Below are 18603 nucleotides of genomic sequence, written 5' to 3' on the forward strand. Positions count from 1 at the left end.
GCAGGAGCTGGATCAGAAGCAGAGCAACCAGGACTCAAATGGCAGACCCAAATGGGATGCTGCCTTCACAGGCGGCAGCTTAATTCACTATGCTACAACACCAGCCCCTTTCATTTTTGTTTGTTCATTTTGATGATATTGTTTAGTAACACATTTCTCAGATACACTTCTGTTGTTAAGCCACCCATGACAGCTATACAAATGAGAATAAATTCACAAGCAAAAGAAAAATAGAAACTAAGGGAAGAGTTCTAGAAAAATAATAATTGAGGTTAAGGATATTCTAACATAAGAAACAAAGTGTTAAGCAATAAAAGCCAGAAACACAAAATAAACCTTTCAAAAAGAAAATCTCTATTCAAAAGACCAAATAAAAACATGCATCAGATCAATTTTTTACTAAATTAATAATTAGATAATCATATCCTATTGCTTTGGAGTCACAAATTATCTTCCTTACCCACCCCTCTCCAACAGATAAATACAACAAAAATTCAAGGGATTACACATTCCAAAATGCAGTAATTTCTATATACTAAGATTCACAGTTTCTGGACTTATTTTTCCACCACTTAAACTGTGGATCATTGCTATCATGTGGGAGTGTTTGTTCAACTCCTCTTGCTGAAGTTTCACCAAAGATTCTTTCTCTTCTAAGCGACCTTCTAATTGGGCCTTCTGAACCTCTAGGGATGATGCCTAAGGAATTGGGGAGAGAGTAGAAAGAAAAATTGAGAGGAAAAATAACTCCGCATGTTTTCTTTTCAAAGACATTTTTAAGGTGTTTTAGCTTTTTATCTGTAAGAATCATTTCAAGCCATCACACATGTATATTCAGTTAATTAAATAAAATGGTAAGTATTAGACAATTAAACAGATTAATGTAAATTGGTCAGACACTTTCAACTTGTGTTTTTGGGTTTGGCTAGCAACTAAAATTTTGCAGAAACCACATACAACTACACAGAGTTAATAAGATAACTATATTAAAGCAGAATTTAAAAAGTTGTAAACATAGCATGGCATTACATTTCATGTCTCTTCTGTTATTCATACTCTGAAGTAATTCAGTCTTTTCAGAAAAAAATATTTTGTCAACTTACTTTCATTTGAATTGAAAGGCAGAGAGACAGCAAGGAAGAGAGAGAGACAGAGACCTTCCACTGGCTGGTTCATTCCATAAATGCCCACACAGGTGGGGTGAAAGCAGTTGAGCCATAACCTGCTGTCTCTTAGGGTACAAATTAGGAGGAAGCTAGAACTGCGAGTTGGAAAACCCAGACACTTTGATGAGGGATGCTGGTGTTCTGGGTGGTATCTTAACTGTGTATCAAGTTCCTGGCTTCAGTTTTTTAATCCTGGTCTGCCTTCATTCTCCTTATTATAACTGGTACGGAAAAAACCATTCATAGCTATCATTCAGACTATGCAAATATAACAAATGAGAACAGTGGATTTAGATTCAGAATATTGGTCCCCTGATTAGCTACCTGACCTTAGAAAATAATCTCAGATTCTGTTTCTTCATTTGTAAATTAAGATGTTAACATTTACATGAGAGTAATACAAAAAAAGCCTAAGGAAAATGGAATTAAACGATGTTTATTTTCATTACATAATGCTTATATCAGTGAAGAAAATTTGAAATCCATGTTTTTTCAGTATGCATTTTCATAATACACATTTTACATGAAATTTCAAAATACCCCTTATATTAATATTTTTTAAAGATGAATTTAAAAAGATTCAGAGTCCTTGGCAAATTATAAAGCCATGAACAAACATGAATCATTGCTATTACTATTATTCCCTAAAGAGAGATGAGGATGTACACCTACATAAAACACCTACATTTGACAGCAAGAACTAGAAACTAAGGGGCTGGCATTGTGGCACAGCAGGATAATGCCACTGACTACAATGCCAACATCCTATATCAGAGTGCTGGTTTAAGTCCCAACGGCTCTGCTTCCGATCCAGGTCCATGGTAACCCAAATGGAAAAGCACTAAAAGATGGCCCAATTACTTGGGGTCCTGACACTCAAGTGGGAGATGTGGATAGAATTCCTGGCTACTAGCTTTAGCCTGGCCCAGCTCCAGCCATTGCTGCCACTTAGGGGAGTGAACCAACTGATGGAAGATCTCTTTCTTTCTTTGCCCCTTGCTTTCTCTGTCATTCTGCCTTTCAAATTTTATGAAATAAATCATTAAAAAAAGAAAAAAAAAAAAAACCTGAGTAATCTTTCTTATCTTTTTCACATACTTGAAAGCAGTAAACACTGACACCTAGTATGTTTAATGATTTTAGGAAATAGATGTTTTCACATTGTGATAAAGACTTATAATATCTTCTAAAAAATTGCTAAAGAACATTAATTTACCCAAATGCACTCTTTTCATACAATAAGACTCATTTTACTGAAAGTGAAAACTAAACAGATTCTTACCTTAATGCTCAATTCTTTTCTTATTTGTTCCGTTCTGCTTAATTCTTTTCTAAGGATATCAATGGCTTCTTCCTTATCCTCTCTTTCCTTTTGTAAGACTTTAATCTTTTCTTCTTGTAGTTTTGTTTTTTGAAGTAAATCTTAAAACAAACCAAACAGTCAGTTGTATGCTCAGAGGTCTCATACCGACTTTACCCTGAGAAGACTTCACAGCTATTTTAACAGCAAAAGAAAGCTAGGAAAATTAATAAGGAATCTCTTGTTGGAAATAAAAGCTTTATAATATTTTCTGGGTAAAAAATACCACACAACTCTTCCACTATATCAGAATCTTTCAGATAACACCCTATCTCTATGCCTTTCCTCTGCTCTCAATATAATATAAATTAAAAAGAAAGAGAACCCTCAGAGCTTAATGACTGAAAGGAAAAGGGAGAGTGACAACTGTGAAAAATCATATAGGGAGGTAACTGTACTTTACAGTGAGTAAGAACAAAATCTTTCAGTGGAAGATTTTAGATATTCCATTAAGAAGTCAGCAACTAAAAGTTACCTGGCACTGCCACCTGCTGTTCCGATCCTTAATTTTGCTTTTTATTTTAAAAGGAGAATCATTTCTCATATACCTTTGTGTTTCTAAAAATGTGCTGCGTTTTTCATTCGAACAATGTCACTAAACTGCTTTTCTGAACTATGACATCAAAAAAAGGGAAGTTTTTCAGCAAGTGATTTCAATTTTTAAAAATGGGAGAAATAGAAAATAATTAAAAAGTAAAAAATAGACAACTCATGCTTTTTCTCCAATATAAAGTATGTTAAAAATAGACAATAGATGAGGGTACTTCAAAAAGCTCACAGAAAAACAGAATTAAAACTTTATTTTGATGGAAAATAATCTTGAAATTTTGTTTTTTCATAATACACATTTCCCATGAACTTTTCAAAGACCTTGTATATTACATACGAAGCCACTTACTTGATAGTTTATACTCTCGGTCTACTAACTGGTTCTGTACTTCTTTTCTTTGTTCTTCTTTCTCTATTAGTTGCGTGATAGTCCTGAAGTTATTAAAAAAGAAAAAGAAAATATCAATGAACCACATCATTTGTGATTCTCATCCAAAAAATAAAGAGAAAAGTTATAAGAACACTAAATCCCTCTGAAGTCCAACAAACATATACTTTATATAAAAATGTTAATTGTTATCAAGAAAAACAATGCACTATATAGAAATAGAACAAATGTTTTTGAAAAATCTCATAAGTAGAATATAGAACTAGATTTTACTTTTCATTTTGTTGCTTGAGTGACTCATTCAATTTTTTCACAGTATCGATTTGCTTATTCAGAGAATCACATGTGATCTGTAAATCTTTATTTTTCTTCTCAACAGTTTCATTTCTGGAAAGACAAGGAGATGAGTTGGCATTTTCATGGAGGGAACATAAGAGAAAAGAAACTCAGTGTTTACTTTGTTATTAATTATTATCAAACTATAAAAACTGCATGTAAATTTAAGAAGAATGTTAGGAACCAGCAGGATATAAACTGTGAACTCTAAAACACAATAAAGTTGTTCTAGCTGACTAAGGAAGTTAAATTTATTATAAAATAGAATTCTGTGGGACATTAACCTCATATTTATGGATATGGAGCTTCATTTTATAGAGGATACTGTATTACACAATTTGGTATATATACATAGTTTAAGGATCTAAACTTCTCTGCCTGTTTAAAGCTCTTTTTTTAAAATTTTTTTTTATTTTTTATTTTTTAATTGTTTGACAGGCAGAGTGGACAGTGAGAGAGAGAGAGACAGAGAGAAAGGTCTTCCTTTTGCCTTTGGTTCACCCTCCAGTGGCTGCTGTGGCCGGTGCGCTGTGACCGGCGCACTGCACTGATCCGATGGCAGGAGCCAGGTACTTATCCTGGTCTCCCATGGGGTGCAGGGCCCAAGCACTTGGGCCATTCTCCACTGTACTCCCTGGCCACAGCAGAGAGCTGGCCTGGAAGAGGGGCAACCGGGACAGAATCCGGCGCCCCGACCAGGACTAGAACCCGGTGTGCTGACGCCGCAAGGCGGAGGATTAGCCTAGTGAGCTGAGGCGCCGGCCGTGTTTAAAGCTCTTAATCTCATAATTCTACTTATTTAATTTGCATTGTAAATACAGAAAGAATTTTTCAAAGATTTATTTATTTATTTATTTGAAAGGGTGAATTACAGAGGGGGGAAGAAACAAAAAGAAAGAGAGAACGCTCTCCCATCCACTGACACTCTCTCTAAATGGTCGCAATGGTCTAGGCTGGGCCAGGCTGAGGCCATAAGCCAGGAGATTCAACCAGGTTTCCCATATTGGTGCAGGGGCCCAAGCACTTTGGTCGTTTTCCATTGCCTTCACAAGAGAATCAGCAGGGAGCTTGATCAGAAGTGAACAGCTGGGACTTGAAGTGGTACCCTTTTGGGATGCTGAAGTCACAGGCAGTGGCTTCTCAACTATGCCACAATGCTATTCTCAGAAAGCATAGTTTTCTAAATTGATACTTTAATACTCAACTATCTTAATGATAAAATGTCATTTTTACTTCAGTAGGTACAATAATATGAAAAAGGAATTGGCCATGTATGACCAGCAAAAGTTTTTTATTTATCCACAAAGTTTCTACAAATGTGAGTTTGAATACCTTTAGATAGTTCAGACCTCTCCCCAGGTGGCTAATTTATTGTTACCCACCTGGAAATTCATGGAGTTCTACTTGTTGGTCTCTAAATCACTAACTAGAACACAAGCAATTCCTAGAAACCTTGTTTCTCTTGGCCCACTGCCTATATTTTCTTAAGTCCTCTCTTTACCCCCTAAGTTCTTAACCCAACACTAATGGTGCCTATTATCAAATAATACCAGATTTGGATTTTGAAAAAGTAGTTGTTAGAGAAAAATGCCCTGTTCAGAAAGTAACATCACAAATTTTCAAAATGCTACTAATTTCCTATTAGAATTGATAAAGTTAAAAATTTCTGCACTGTATGTTAATAGCAAGGAATTGGGGCCAGCGCCGTGGCTCACTTGGTTAATCCTCCACCTGTGGTGCCAGCATCCCATATGGGCGCCGGGTTCTAGTCCCTGTTGCTCCTCTTCCAGTCCAGGTCTCTGCTGTGGCCCGGGACGGCAGTGGAGGATGGCCCAAGTGCTTGGGCCCCTGCACCGGCATGGGAGACCAGGAAGAAGCACCTGGCTCCTGGCTTCGGGCTGGCCTAGGGCTGGCCGTGGTGGCCATTTGGGGAGTGAACCAACAGAAGGAAGACCTTTCTCTCTATCTCTCTCTCTCACTGTCTATAAATCTACCTGTCAAAAGAAAAAAGAAAAAAAAAAGCAAAGAATAACCTTAAAATATAAATTAAAATAATACACAAGGTCCCCAGAGTGTTTTTGTTTTATTTTTAACTAGACTATATAAAAATGTATAATTATGGGTCAGTGTTGTGGCGCAGTGGTTTAAGCCTCCACCTGTGGCGCCAGCATTCCACATGGGTGCTGGATGGTGTCCCCAGATGCTCCTCTTCCAATCCAGCTCTCTGTTATGGCCTGAGAAAGCAGAAGATGGTTTAAGTGCTTGGGCCCCTGCCACCCACATGGGAGTGGGAGACCCAGAAGAAGCTCCTGGCCCCTGGCTTTGGATGGGCCCAGCTCTGGCTGTTGTGGCCATTTGGGGAGTAAAACAGCACATGGAAGACCTTTCTCTCTGTCTCTCCCTCTCTGGCTGTTAACGCCACCTCTCAAAGAAATAAATAACATCTTAAAAAAAAAAAAAAAAGGTAATATATAATTATTCCCAGTATTCCTTGTAATTCAGAGGTTTTTAAAACTGGCATCAAAGATAAAGAGTTTAATAAAAGGGGGAAAAATCAAACTTTGTTAGTAGGTATATAAATTGGTATAAACTTTTTCGATGGAAATACCTATCAAAATTTTAAATGCACATACTCTTTAACATAACTCACTTAAAATAACTTATTCCACACAGTCACATATGTAAGAGCTATATTCAACGAAATTGAGAGATGAGTTAAAACACATACATGAATTTTTGTGCTATTAGGCCGAATGATATAAAATTGCTAACAATCAACTACTTTTGATCTGTAGGAATGACTAATTCAGATGGTTCAAGGCAACACTAATCGTGACACTAAGTTCATTTAACAAAATTACTTATGGTGTACCAAACTATGTACACCCACCAGTGTTCTGGAACAAAGCAATTTTCAGTGATCAAATCAGAAAAATTTGGAGCCAATGTTGTAGTGTAGTGGGTTAAGCCAGCACCTGTGGCATGAGCATCCCATACAAGTGCCAGTTCGTGTACTGGATGAAGCACTTCTGATCCACCTCTTTGCTAATGTACCTGGAGAAACAGCAAAAGATGGCCCAAATGCTTGGGTCCCTGCCACCCATATGGGGGATCTAGAGGAAGTTCCTGGTTTCTGGCTTTGGCCTGGCACAACCCTGGCCATTGTGGCCATTTGGGGAGTGAACCACTGGATGAAACATCTCTTTCTCTGTGTTTCTCCCTCTGTGAAGTCTGCCTTTCAAATAAATAAGTCAACTCTTAAACACTTGTCCTTGACAAAGGCTGTATCTTACATGACTGTTGACTATGATAAAATAAAGAAGTAAAGCCAAATGGAAAGAGAGATCTGCATCCTGTCACAATTTTGGTAATGAGTTTGGGTAAGCAATACTTCATTTCACTATGACTTAAGTTTCTCACTAATTACTTACCATTACCTTATACTATTATCAGAATACATAAAATGCTTACAAAAGCATTTCAGGGTCAAGGAGAAGAAATGCTGTGTGTTCATTCTAGATTTTAAGCTTAGTTTACCTCTGAAGCAATTCCATGTAGGATTTTGTCAATATTTCGTGTTCTTCAGCCACAGATTCTAGCTTCCTGTTGTGTTGAAAGAGATGCTCAATATCACTCTGGGCTCTCTCTGATTCAACCTGCTGTGATTTCAGCAACACATTAAGCTCTTCATTTTTCTTCTCAACTTCTCTCAACATACCAGCCAGTGTACGTGCCTTAAGAGGAAACACAACATGAGATTTTCTAACATTATTTAATAATATACTCAAGTTTCTACAACTTAAAAAATTCACCAAAAATCTAATAGACAGTATTCATTGGATTATGTAAAATTATATTAGCCATAGTAAGTATATATGACATATATGCACTTATTACGTAACCACTTCTAATAATTTAATATAGTTTGAGTACTCTTTATCCAAATGCGTAAGACTAGAAGTATTTTTGATTTTTGGAATATCTGTATATAGATGAGATATCTTGGAGATGAGATATGACTCAAAACATGAAATTCATTTATGCTTTATATATACTGTATACACAGAACCTGAAGATTATTTAATACATTATCAATTTTGTGTGAAAGTTTCATGATGTATAATGTTTTTACTTGAGACATGTGTTGGTGCTAATTTGGAGTATTTTAGATTTTCCAATTATGAATGATTAACTTGTCATTGTTCTAAAATACAGATGCTTATTCAAACATTTAATACAATCAGGGAACAAAACCTATATTTAACAAGTGATTTGAAAAATTAAAGGAACAGAATACACAGTTATTCTTAAGTGTTAAAATTTAACTGAAATGTGATCCCTGTTAAACATAAGAGTAGGAATAAGAGAGGGAAGAGATGTACAATTTGGGACATGCTCAAGCTGACTTGCCCCAAATGGTAGAGTTAGAAACATACCAGGGGACTCCAATTTAATCCCATCAAGGTGGCATGTACCAATGCCATCTCACCAGTCCAAGTGATCAATTTCAGTTCACAATTGATCATAATGAAAGGACTAAGAGTCAAAGGAAGCACATAAACAAGTCTAGTACCTGCTAATACTAACTGATAGAATAAATAAAGGGGAGAGTGATCCAACATGGGAAGTGAGATACTCAGCAGACTCATAGAATGGCGGATGTCCTAAATAGCACTCTGGCCTCAGAATCAGCCCTAAAGGCATTCCGATCTGGCTGAAAAGCCCATGAGAGTATTTCAGGCATGGAAAGCCAAGACACTCTGGCAAAAAAAAACAAAAACAAAAACAAAAACAAAAAAACAAAAACAAACAACAACAACCCTAAATGAAAGATCTCTGTGAGTGAGATCCCAGTGGAAAGAACAGGTCTTCAAAGAAGGAGGTACCTTTCTCTGAAGGGAGGAGAGAACCTCCACTTTGACTATGACCTTGTCTAAACAAGATAAGAGTCGGTGAACTCAAAAGGCTTCCATAGCCTTGGAAACTCATGACTGGTGCATAGGGAGATTGCTGATGCCATAGACAGGAGTGTCAATTGGTAAAGTCAACAACAGGAGTCACTGTGTACTTACTCCTCATGTGGGATCTCTGTCCTTAATGTGCTGTACATTGAGACTTAATACTATAATGAGTACTCAAACAGTATATTTCGCTTTGTGTTTGTATGGGGGTGCAAACTGTTGAAATCTTTACTTAATGTATACTAAACTGATCTTCTGTAAAAAAAAAAAAAAAAGAAGAAATTATCAATTCCCAACTTGACTCTCACTGGGATTAAACATGACAATAGGTCTGATCTGATTTCATCATCATTTAAAAAATCATCTATTATTTTTCACTTTATGTTTGTGTGGGAGCAAACTGTTGAAATCTTTACTTAATGTATGCTAAACTGATCTTCTGTATATAAAGAGAATCGAAAATGAATCCTCATGTGAATGGAAGGGGAGAGGGAGTGGGAAGGGGGAGGGATGCGGGTGGGAGAGATGATATGGGGGGGAAGCCATTGTAGTCCATAAGCCGTACTTTGGAAATTTATATTCATTAAATAAAAGTTAAAAAAATTTAAAAAAAAATTAAAGGAACAGAAAAGTAACTGAAATGAGAAGTGGACTCTTTCCATTCCTTTAGTCTTAAAAATACTACTTATTTTAAAATGCCAGATGATAACATAAGCCCTTCTTTATTTTTATGACATAGATCATAAAGAAGTAATACTCAATTATTCAGTGTTACTTTTATGAGAAAATTTTCCAGTAACATACAAATAATATTAAATTCTCTAACAAAATGGGAGAAATGAGCAATTGATACAATATAAGACTATGCTATGAGAAAAGACAAGAAAAAATGATTTTAATTCCACTAATTTTCCTTCATGAACTTGATGACACATTCAACACACCACACAAGACAAACGAAACTATGTTAACATAAAAATAGCATAAAGAAACCTGGTTATATTCCTTTATATTTTGTAGAATACCTTTATTCCAAAAAGACTTAAAAGATATTTTGCCATTGATCATATCTTAATTCAAAAGTTGGACAACTTTTTTATGATTAATTGGCAACGAAAACAAGTTGTATAAATTCCATTTGTATTTGCTGGGAATTCATATTACTGCACTATATTCTCACCCATGAAGTGCACATTAGGTGTATGTGTGTGTGTGTGTGTGTGTATATATATATATATGCCAAACATAGCTAGTACCATGTGCCAAGTATGTGCTAGGGTTTGTAGGTATCACAGGTGGAATGGAAGGTACTATGATTTTCACATGGTATAAGAAATGTTATAAAGGTGGAAATATCGAGGAAGGATTGCCAAACACAAGCAGGAAGAAGACTGTATTAGGTTTCTGGCAACTGGCGGTATTTAAAATCTGTAGTATTATGCAGAGTTAGGCAAACAAAGAGAGGGAAAGGTACCAAGATAGAAAAATACAAGGGCCTGGGAAGCCTCAGAAAATGCCAAATAATTTAAAGTGGTTGACAACAAAACATGTGCAGAAATGTCAGATATGGATTGAGGAACAGTTGGAATCCTAGTATTCCAAACTAAGGAATTTTAATGATATTCTGGAAACTGATGGCAGCGCCTATGAATAATACACATCACTGGATGGGCAGTATAATATTACTGCACCAGAGATCACTGCAGGTGAGAGAGGGAAGAACTAAATACAAAAGGCAGGTGACTCTGGCTGTAGCGTAGAGGGTAGTAAAGAAGAGGGCACCAGACTAAATGCAGGAAGACTAATTATAGGTTCTGCTACGAATCTCATGAAAAAGAAAACGGATGTTCCATAGCAAAGAGTGGCAGAAACAGAGACAAGGCAGAGCACAGTAATATTTAGAAGGTACAATCAACTAAACTTGGCAAATAATCATAGGAGATAAACTGTGTGATTTTCAGGTTTTTCATTCGGAAATTGTTTTTAAAGAGATTTATTTATTTATTTGAAAGTCGGAATTACAGAGAGAAAGAGAGAGGGAGAGAGGGAGAGAGTGACCTTCAATCTACTGGTTCACTCCCCAAAATAGCTGCAATGGTTAAAGCTGGGCCAGGATGAAGCCAGAAGCCAGGGGCTTCATCCGAGTCTCCCATGTAGGTGAAGGGGCCCAAGTGCTTGGGCCATTTCCTGTTGACTTCCCAGGCACATTAGCAGGGAGCTGGATCAGAAATGGAGGAGCCGAGACTTAAACCAGTGCCCATATGGGATGCCGGCACCGCAGATGGCAGTTTAATCTATTGAGTCACAGTACTGGCCCTAGGAAAATTTTTAAGACAGTACAATGATACACAAAAATAAGTTTCTAAAACAAGAACAGCGATTATTTCATTACCAAAGAGGCTGAGTTTGAAGTATCTGGTTTTTTTTTTTTATTTAAATAGAGCTAAACAGGAGGTGTTTAGGGTTCAGGAAAAAGATCTAAGCTCAACATATAAAATTGGGAACATGCAAATTTTGCCATGGTTGAAACCACGGAACATAGAAATAAATGAAAAGAGTTTGGAATATAACCCTGGGAACCCCCAGGTAGACTATAAATGATACAGGAAAAGCATATTAAGAGGGAAAAAAAAAGAGATAATGATGTAATCAAAATTAAAACAGAATTACAAGATTTTGTACATTTTAATTCATTAATTAATTTGTCTTCTAATCAGTTGGTCTTTATATTTATATTGTACACACCTCTGTCTCAGCTTGAGTTCTTTGACAACGGTACTGAGCAATTAATCTATCAGCTTGTGCAAGGGCTAGAGCTTTTGCTTCCAAAAGATCTTGTAGCCTGCTTTCTTTGGACTATAAGAAAAAACACACACCATTAATTTTCCTTGCTTTATGAAAGCATCTATGCTAGGTTGTCATTAAAATACACTTGTACTCACAGCTAATGTGGACAGTTTCATTTCATATACATCCATTATGTCAGATATTCTCACATCATTGATTTGATCCTTTACCTAGGTTTTAATAAAGTGAAAAATCAGAATACTTAAACACTTTACAAAATGATAAAATAAATATTGTGAAATCAAATCACTTAAAGTTTATAAGGAAATTAAAATAAAAAATGCTTTATCATTTGGGCCAAAAATATTTCATTAATCTGGCTACTGCAGAAGCATATCTGACTAAGATTTGGTAAGCTTACAATACTTTAAAAATAGTTCTTAAGCTGGGTGGGAAGAGGAATAGGGATTGAATAACTGTTAAAATGTTAGAATTCTGTGACTGTTGTTTCTTCATTTCTTTCTAAACTCTCTAGAATATTGTTATCTTTTTATTAAAAGGTTTCAACGATCAAGCTAGCATCTAAAGTTGTTAACATACTATAATCAGAGCTGACATTCAGTTGGTACATAACAGTCCCAATCTAGTTATAATTGCTATTTTCACTCACCACCACTCCAGACTGAAGTTTTTCTATTAATTCTTCAATGTTCAGACCAGGAACACTTTCTTTTAAAACGGGAGGAGTTACACACTTTACTGATGTTGGAAGGTTGTGATTGAATGACTGCGAAGGCATTCTTCTGGGTACATGTTCTGTTTCTTGTTGTCTATAAGCATTATTTGCTGCTATACTTTCTCCAAGTCTGAGTGGCAATCAAAAAGAAAAAGAAATAATTACATAAAAATGGAGCCAAGAAGAGAGTTGATGTAGAATAAGGAAATCTTTTAGAATGGATCTTTTTGGGCAAATAGAAGTTTTTAAATATTCTTAAAAATAACCTTTTGGGGAACCATGATGAAATGTGTTTTGGTGAAATATCCTAAATCTTCCAGAGGACCCTCTTTTTCTTTTTTTTTTTTTTTTTAAGAAATATTTATTTATTTACTTGAAAGGCAGAATTAGAGAGGGAGATACAGAGAAAGATCTTCCATCTGCTGATTCACTGGTGCTGGGCCAGTGAAGCCAGGAGCCTGGAACTCTGTTGGTCTCCCCATGTGGACGCTGCGGCCCAAGCACTTGGGTCATCTTCCACTGCTTTCACAAGTGCATTAGCCAGGAGTTGAATTGGAGACTATCTGGGGAGGTTGGCATCACAGGCAGTGGCTTAACATGTTGTACCATAATTATAGCACCTCAACTTTCTATTCTTTACAACTCCACCATTTGTTTGGAAACACTGCAGAACTGAATTGTGAGTGTGGATTATTTGCATTAACTATAAAATAATAGATATTGGTCAGAGCAATTTTCAAAAAAAATTTTGTTTGCTTGTTATTAAAATAAGTCAGTAACATTGCTTATCTTCAAGGAGTGTAGCTAGTTCAGCATTTGATTTTGGAACAATATGATTATATTACCTATTCAGTAATAAATTTTGAGAAAACAGATAAAAACAAGTACTACTTTCTATATTTAAAAGAATAAATCAAAGGTTGTTTATTATTTGTTACAGTTAATATTATTGGGCTGAATCTATTCAGATTGGATGCTATCAAATTGATTAAAACAGAAATCCCAGTTTTACATCTTTTACAATAAACAGACTTAAAATGTTAAAAAAGTAGATAGGCAAAGAGATATCAGTGTGGTTTTTTTTGGATGATGATAATGATTTTTTTTTTATTCAAGAAATAAGGAAGATTTTGCCTTACTACCTAATTTTAGTAGGGTGATGAGAGATGTAATAGGAAAAGGCACAACTTATATGCAAAGCAAAGGGTGCAGCAGGTGAGCTAAGTGTGATGATGTTGCAGTGGGCAAACACAGTAAGGCTTTAAGCAGGAGTGGGCAAAGTCAGGCCCTGTTATGCAGCCCACAAAATCATTTGGTCTGTCCCTATCAGGGCAACCTTAGGTGGGATTGGAATTCAGTTAATCTATATAACTGGGTAATTTTTTATTTACTTGACCAACCACTCAAGCCACCATCACTGTCTCTTGGAGTCTGTATTAGCAGTAAAGTGATGTCAGGAACCAAAGTCAGGTATCAAACCCAGGAACTCTTGCCTTGGGTCATGGGCATGCTAACCAGTATCTTAACTGCTAAGCTAAACATCCACAGGAGAGCATGGTGACATTACCTGGTGTTTAGCTATGTCTTCTTCCACTTTCCCTTTCACATTGAGTGCATTCTTACCAAACTGATTTACATTATGACCCTTTAAAAACTAGACTATCTTGTTGTTGCCTCAGTTCCTTTATAAAAACTGTTATGCCTTGTCCTGCAAAACACTTCCTATGAGATCTGCACAGGTCTGAATTCTTACCATTAAGACCAAGTTCTAATTCACCTCTTCAAACAGACCTTCACCAAAGCCCTAGTATAACACTAATATTAACCACCCCTCATCCACACAGTAATATATACAGTAGGAAACTTATTTTTCTTATCTCCCAACTAGAGTGCAAAGGTCATGACAGGAGGCACTCTGCCTAATACACTGGCCACATTCCCCACTTCCGCAGGGGAGCGGCACACCGCCGGCCGGCTCTTCTCGGGGGCTGCACAGGTGTTCCCCTTAGATGTTCCCCATAGATGTTCCTGGTGCATGCCGTCTCTCTCCTCCTTTATAGTCCTCCTCCGCCAATCCCAACTCGGCTGCCCACACGCCGAGTACGCTGCTCTCCTCCAATCAGTAGCAAGTCCTACAGTTTATTAGTTGAACTGGAGGCAGCTGTGCGGAAGCTGCTTACTTCTCTCCCAGCGCCATATTGTGGGAGAGCAGATGCATACAATAAGTCTTAATTCCAGTAACTCAGTCTAGTCCGGTTTGCTCCCCACAAGAAGTAAGACATGGAGGGTCAAATTCAAAATGGTAGGAAAACCTCCTGAACATAGGCAGAGAATGAGGAACAGTTACATTCAGTAAGGCTACAGCTTTCCCCTCTGAGGCTTTTGGGTTTTGTCTCATGTTAGATTAAAATAACTGAAGCAAACCACCATAAAACACAGCAGCTTCATTCACAGACTACTACTTCCCTGTAACTTGAGAAGGTTTCTATTTGTCTACTAAAAAGTATTATAAAGTAAAGTCAATTTTGAATATGTGGTCTCTATGTATTATATTCTCTATTTCTTCATTGATTTAGGACCATCTAAATTATTAATTCTGAACCATTAGATTGTTAAATCAGTTAATAGCATAAAGCAAAGGTTAGTAAACTTTCTTCCAGGACAAGATGATACATATAAGGATACTTAATTCTGCTGCTCTGTAAGCAATTTCAAAAGATAAGATTATTTTGGCAACAAATGTTGAAATCCATGCAGTTTTTTTCAGAATATGTATTTTCCATGACATTTTAAGACTCATGTGTAGAGATTTCAAAAAGTTTCTGCATCAAAATAAACTTATTTTTAAATTCCATTTTCCCTGCAAATTTTGAAGTACCTTTGTATTTTAGAATTGAGGATCTACATGGTCCCTGTTATAACATTATCCATTCAAGCTATTACAGCATAGAAGTTGCCATAGAAAGTACAAATGATGGAAAAACTAGAGGTGTGGCTTTGTTTCAATAAAACTATTTACAGAATAGGTGCCTATTCACTAGACTATTTGTTAACCCTTGAAATGTAGGAAATGTCTTAATTATTTACCAATTGCTTTAAATTATTCAAACTATTTTTACAAATTAATTTATGTAAACCACTTAGTTCTAAAACCTCATTAAAGCATAGCCTTACTTGGTATTTTGTCAACCATTGGCTTACCGTTAGTATTGGAAACTTATGGCCCAAATCTGGTCAATGACATTAATGCTTAGACTTTCAGTGAAACAACTGTGGAGGAAATGATTTTTCAGTGGAGTAACTAAACTGGTAACACGTAAGCTTAGAGTGTCCAGAGGCCGGCACCGCGGCTCACTAGGCTAATCCTCCGCCTTGTGGTGCTGGCACACCGGGTTCTAGTCCCGGTCGGGGCGCCGGATTCTGTCCCGGTTGCCCCCCTTTCAGGCCTGCTCTCTGCTGTGGCCAGGGAGTGCAGTGGAGGATGGCCCAGGTGCTTGGGCCCTGCACCCACATCAGAGACCAGGATAAGTACCTGGCTCCTGCCATCGGATCAGTGCAGTGCGCCGGCCACAGCGTGCTGGCCGCGGTGGCCATTGAAGGGTGAACCAACGGCAAAGGAAGACCTTTCTCTCTGTCTCTCTCTCTCACTGTGCACTCTGCCTGTCAAAAAAAAAAAAAAAAAAAAGAGTGTCCAGAGTCTGCAGCTGGCACTGCGGCATAGTAGGTTAAACTTCTGCCTGTGGTCCTGGTACCCCTTATGGGATCTGGTTTGAGTCCTGGCTGCTCTTCTTACAATCCAGCTCCCTGCTGATGGCCTGGGACAACAGAGGAAGATGGCTGAACTGCTTGTAACCCTGCACCCACGTGGAAGACCCGGATGAAGCTCCTGGCTCCAGAATGGTTCAGCTCTGGCCACTGCAGCCATTTGGGGAGTGAACCAGCAGATGGAAGTCCTCTCTCTGTGTCTCACCCTTTCCCTGTCTGTAACTCTGCCTCTCAAATTTAAAAAAAAAAAAGGTGTCCAGAACATTCTACATTAAAAATAGATGCAAAGAGACCAAGGAGGATAGTACCTATTTAACATACTTAACCACCTGGATCCAACTTTTCTCTGAATGAGTATACATCTGGTCTTTTCAGTTACAGAAATTAAAAAAAACAATTTTTAATCATTTAAAAAAGAACTGATTAACAATAAAAATCTTCGATTTAATTAGCTACTCTATCTCAGGATTACTAAAGAAACACGGCAGGGTATTCCAACAGCATGAGAGATACACTGCAAACAATTACAACTCACACTAAAGCAGGAAAATCTGGCAGTGGAGCAGCTTCCAACAATATTCTCAAGCCAGACTGTACTTGTTCTCTATTATCAGACGTTAAAGCAAAAGCCAAAGGAGTGATCAAACGTGAATCCTAAACAAATCAGAATTCAGAAAATAAGAAGCAGAAAGAATAAACAACATTGGATCTTTTGGAGCAAGGTGAGTAACCAGAACTAAATCATAAAATAATTTTAGGCTAAATTTAAATTGTTTCTACGTGGTGTTTCAATGTATTGATGATATATTTTACCTTGTTACAGATATTTACACTGTCATGGATCAATGTGAGCAGCCTAAAAAAATCTTGAAAAGGTTTTGAATGCTTTCAATTGTCTATGAAAATGATGCCATAAATGTCTTGATTAATTTAGGATATCTATAATTGATGTATTCTATTGTACTTTTTCTGGTTATCATTTAAAAGAACAACTAAAAATGACTAATCATTTTCAAATTAATAAATGTCCTAAAATAAAAAGGAAAATTCAAATAAATTCAAACCAGATCTAATGATTGTAACAACACACTTGGCCGGCACCGCGGTCACTTGTCTAATCCTCTGCCTGCGGCGCCGGCACCCCGGATTCTAGTCCTGGTTGGGGTACCGGATTCTGTCCTGGTTGCTCCTCTTACAGTCCAGCTCTCTGCTGTGGCCCAGGAGTGCAGTGGAGGATGGCCCAAGTGCTTGGGCTCTGCACCCACATCGGAGACCAGGAGGAAGCACCTGGCTTCTGGCGCAGCGCACCAGCTGCAGTGCGCCGGTCATAGTGGCCATTTGGGGGGTGAACCAACGGAAAGGAAGACCTTTCCCTCTGTCTCTCTCTCTCACTGTCTAACTCTGCCTGTCAAAAAATAAAACAAAACAAAACAAAACAAAACACACTTAAGTACCTGAACTGTAGGTCCTTCATGTCAATATTTTACATTAGAACTGTAAGCCTTATCTACTATGAAAAAATCTCCTCAGAATTGACACAAATCAACTTGATTCAAATTTTTAAAAACATATTAGTGAAGACAAAAATTAAAATATAAATTCTTTAAAATTAAAATGTTGAGTGCCTTGTAGATACTCAAGTATAATTCAATGGTACTGAACTATAAAATCAGGCCTTCACTTTCAATGAAAATGGTTCACAACCCCACTTATGGAGGGGAATTCAGTTTGTAGTCAAGGAAAATGAAGTTCAGACAGGTGAAATGACTTGTTCGTCTTCACTGACCAACAACTGAAAGAGTCAATATTTGGATTCAGTTTCTTAAACATGATTCTCTCACTGCCTACATGTGGCCTAAGGTTTCAGTTTGGGTGTCTACCCTACGGATACATTCGCTAGAGCCAGCTATGTTATGTTACTGTAATAACTTAATTCACATATTGTTGTTAAATATAAGCCAGGTGTTGTAGATATCAGGGTAGACATTGTAAAGCAAAATGTTCAAGAGGCCATTGTTTTGGATTAGCCATCTGCACTGGGCCCCAGCAAGCCTGATCAAAGCAGAATGCAATCACTTGGGTTAAGTGTCACATAATCAAACTGAACTTTAAAATTAAGAAATGAAAACAAAAGATGTGATTTCAGTCAACCTGAGTCCCTGCAGTAAGGAAGTACCCTCTGTTTTAACCCTTTAAGCAAAGTAACTAAAACAGCCTATTATTTTTATTTCATTTCTGCTTTCTTTAGTCCTTTTCTGTCTATAAAGTCAACCTCCTCTGCTCAGCTCATTGGTACATATGTACATTACCTGATTCTAAAATAACAAATAAAAGAAAATTACATTGGGCCGGCGCCGTGGCTCAATAGGCTAATCCTCCACCTTGCGGCGCCGGCACACCGGGTTCTAGTCCCGGTTGGGGCGCCGGATTCTGTCCCGGTTGCCCCTCTTCCAGGCCAGCTCTCTGCTGTGGCCAGGGAGTGCAGTGGAGGATGGCCCAGGTGCTTGGGCCCTGCACCCCATGGGAGACCAGGAAAAGCACCTGGCTCCTGGCTC

At 37.4% G+C, this 18603-nt stretch overlaps 1 protein-coding gene across 2 annotated transcripts in view; it reads right to left on the bottom strand.

Annotated features, from left to right (window-relative positions):
• Positions 1-333: 333 nt before the first annotated feature.
• CIP2A (cellular inhibitor of PP2A) overlaps positions 334-18603 on the bottom strand; it is a 45021-nt gene continuing 26751 nt past the window's right edge. For both annotated transcript variants that reach the window (XM_002716717.6, XM_089330741.1), the window contains 9 exons: positions 16584-16702; positions 12218-12413; positions 11703-11777; positions 11506-11616; positions 7337-7533; positions 3737-3850; positions 3425-3507; positions 2449-2588; positions 334-699 (listed from right to left, as the gene is read on the bottom strand). In XM_002716717.6, coding sequence (XP_002716763.2) covers positions 529-699; positions 2449-2588; positions 3425-3507; positions 3737-3850; positions 7337-7533; positions 11506-11616; positions 11703-11777; positions 12218-12413; positions 16584-16702 — 1206 coding nt within the window. In that variant the 3' untranslated portion in view covers positions 334-528. The remainder of the gene's footprint in view (positions 700-2448; positions 2589-3424; positions 3508-3736; positions 3851-7336; positions 7534-11505; positions 11617-11702; positions 11778-12217; positions 12414-16583; positions 16703-18603) is intronic.

Source organism: Oryctolagus cuniculus, chromosome 4, assembly GCF_051225735.1.
Source record: "Oryctolagus cuniculus isolate XC-2025 breed Fujian yellow rabbit chromosome 4, ASM5122573v1, whole genome shotgun sequence".
In the NCBI taxonomy this organism is placed as follows: Eukaryota; Metazoa; Chordata; class Mammalia; order Lagomorpha; family Leporidae; genus Oryctolagus; species Oryctolagus cuniculus.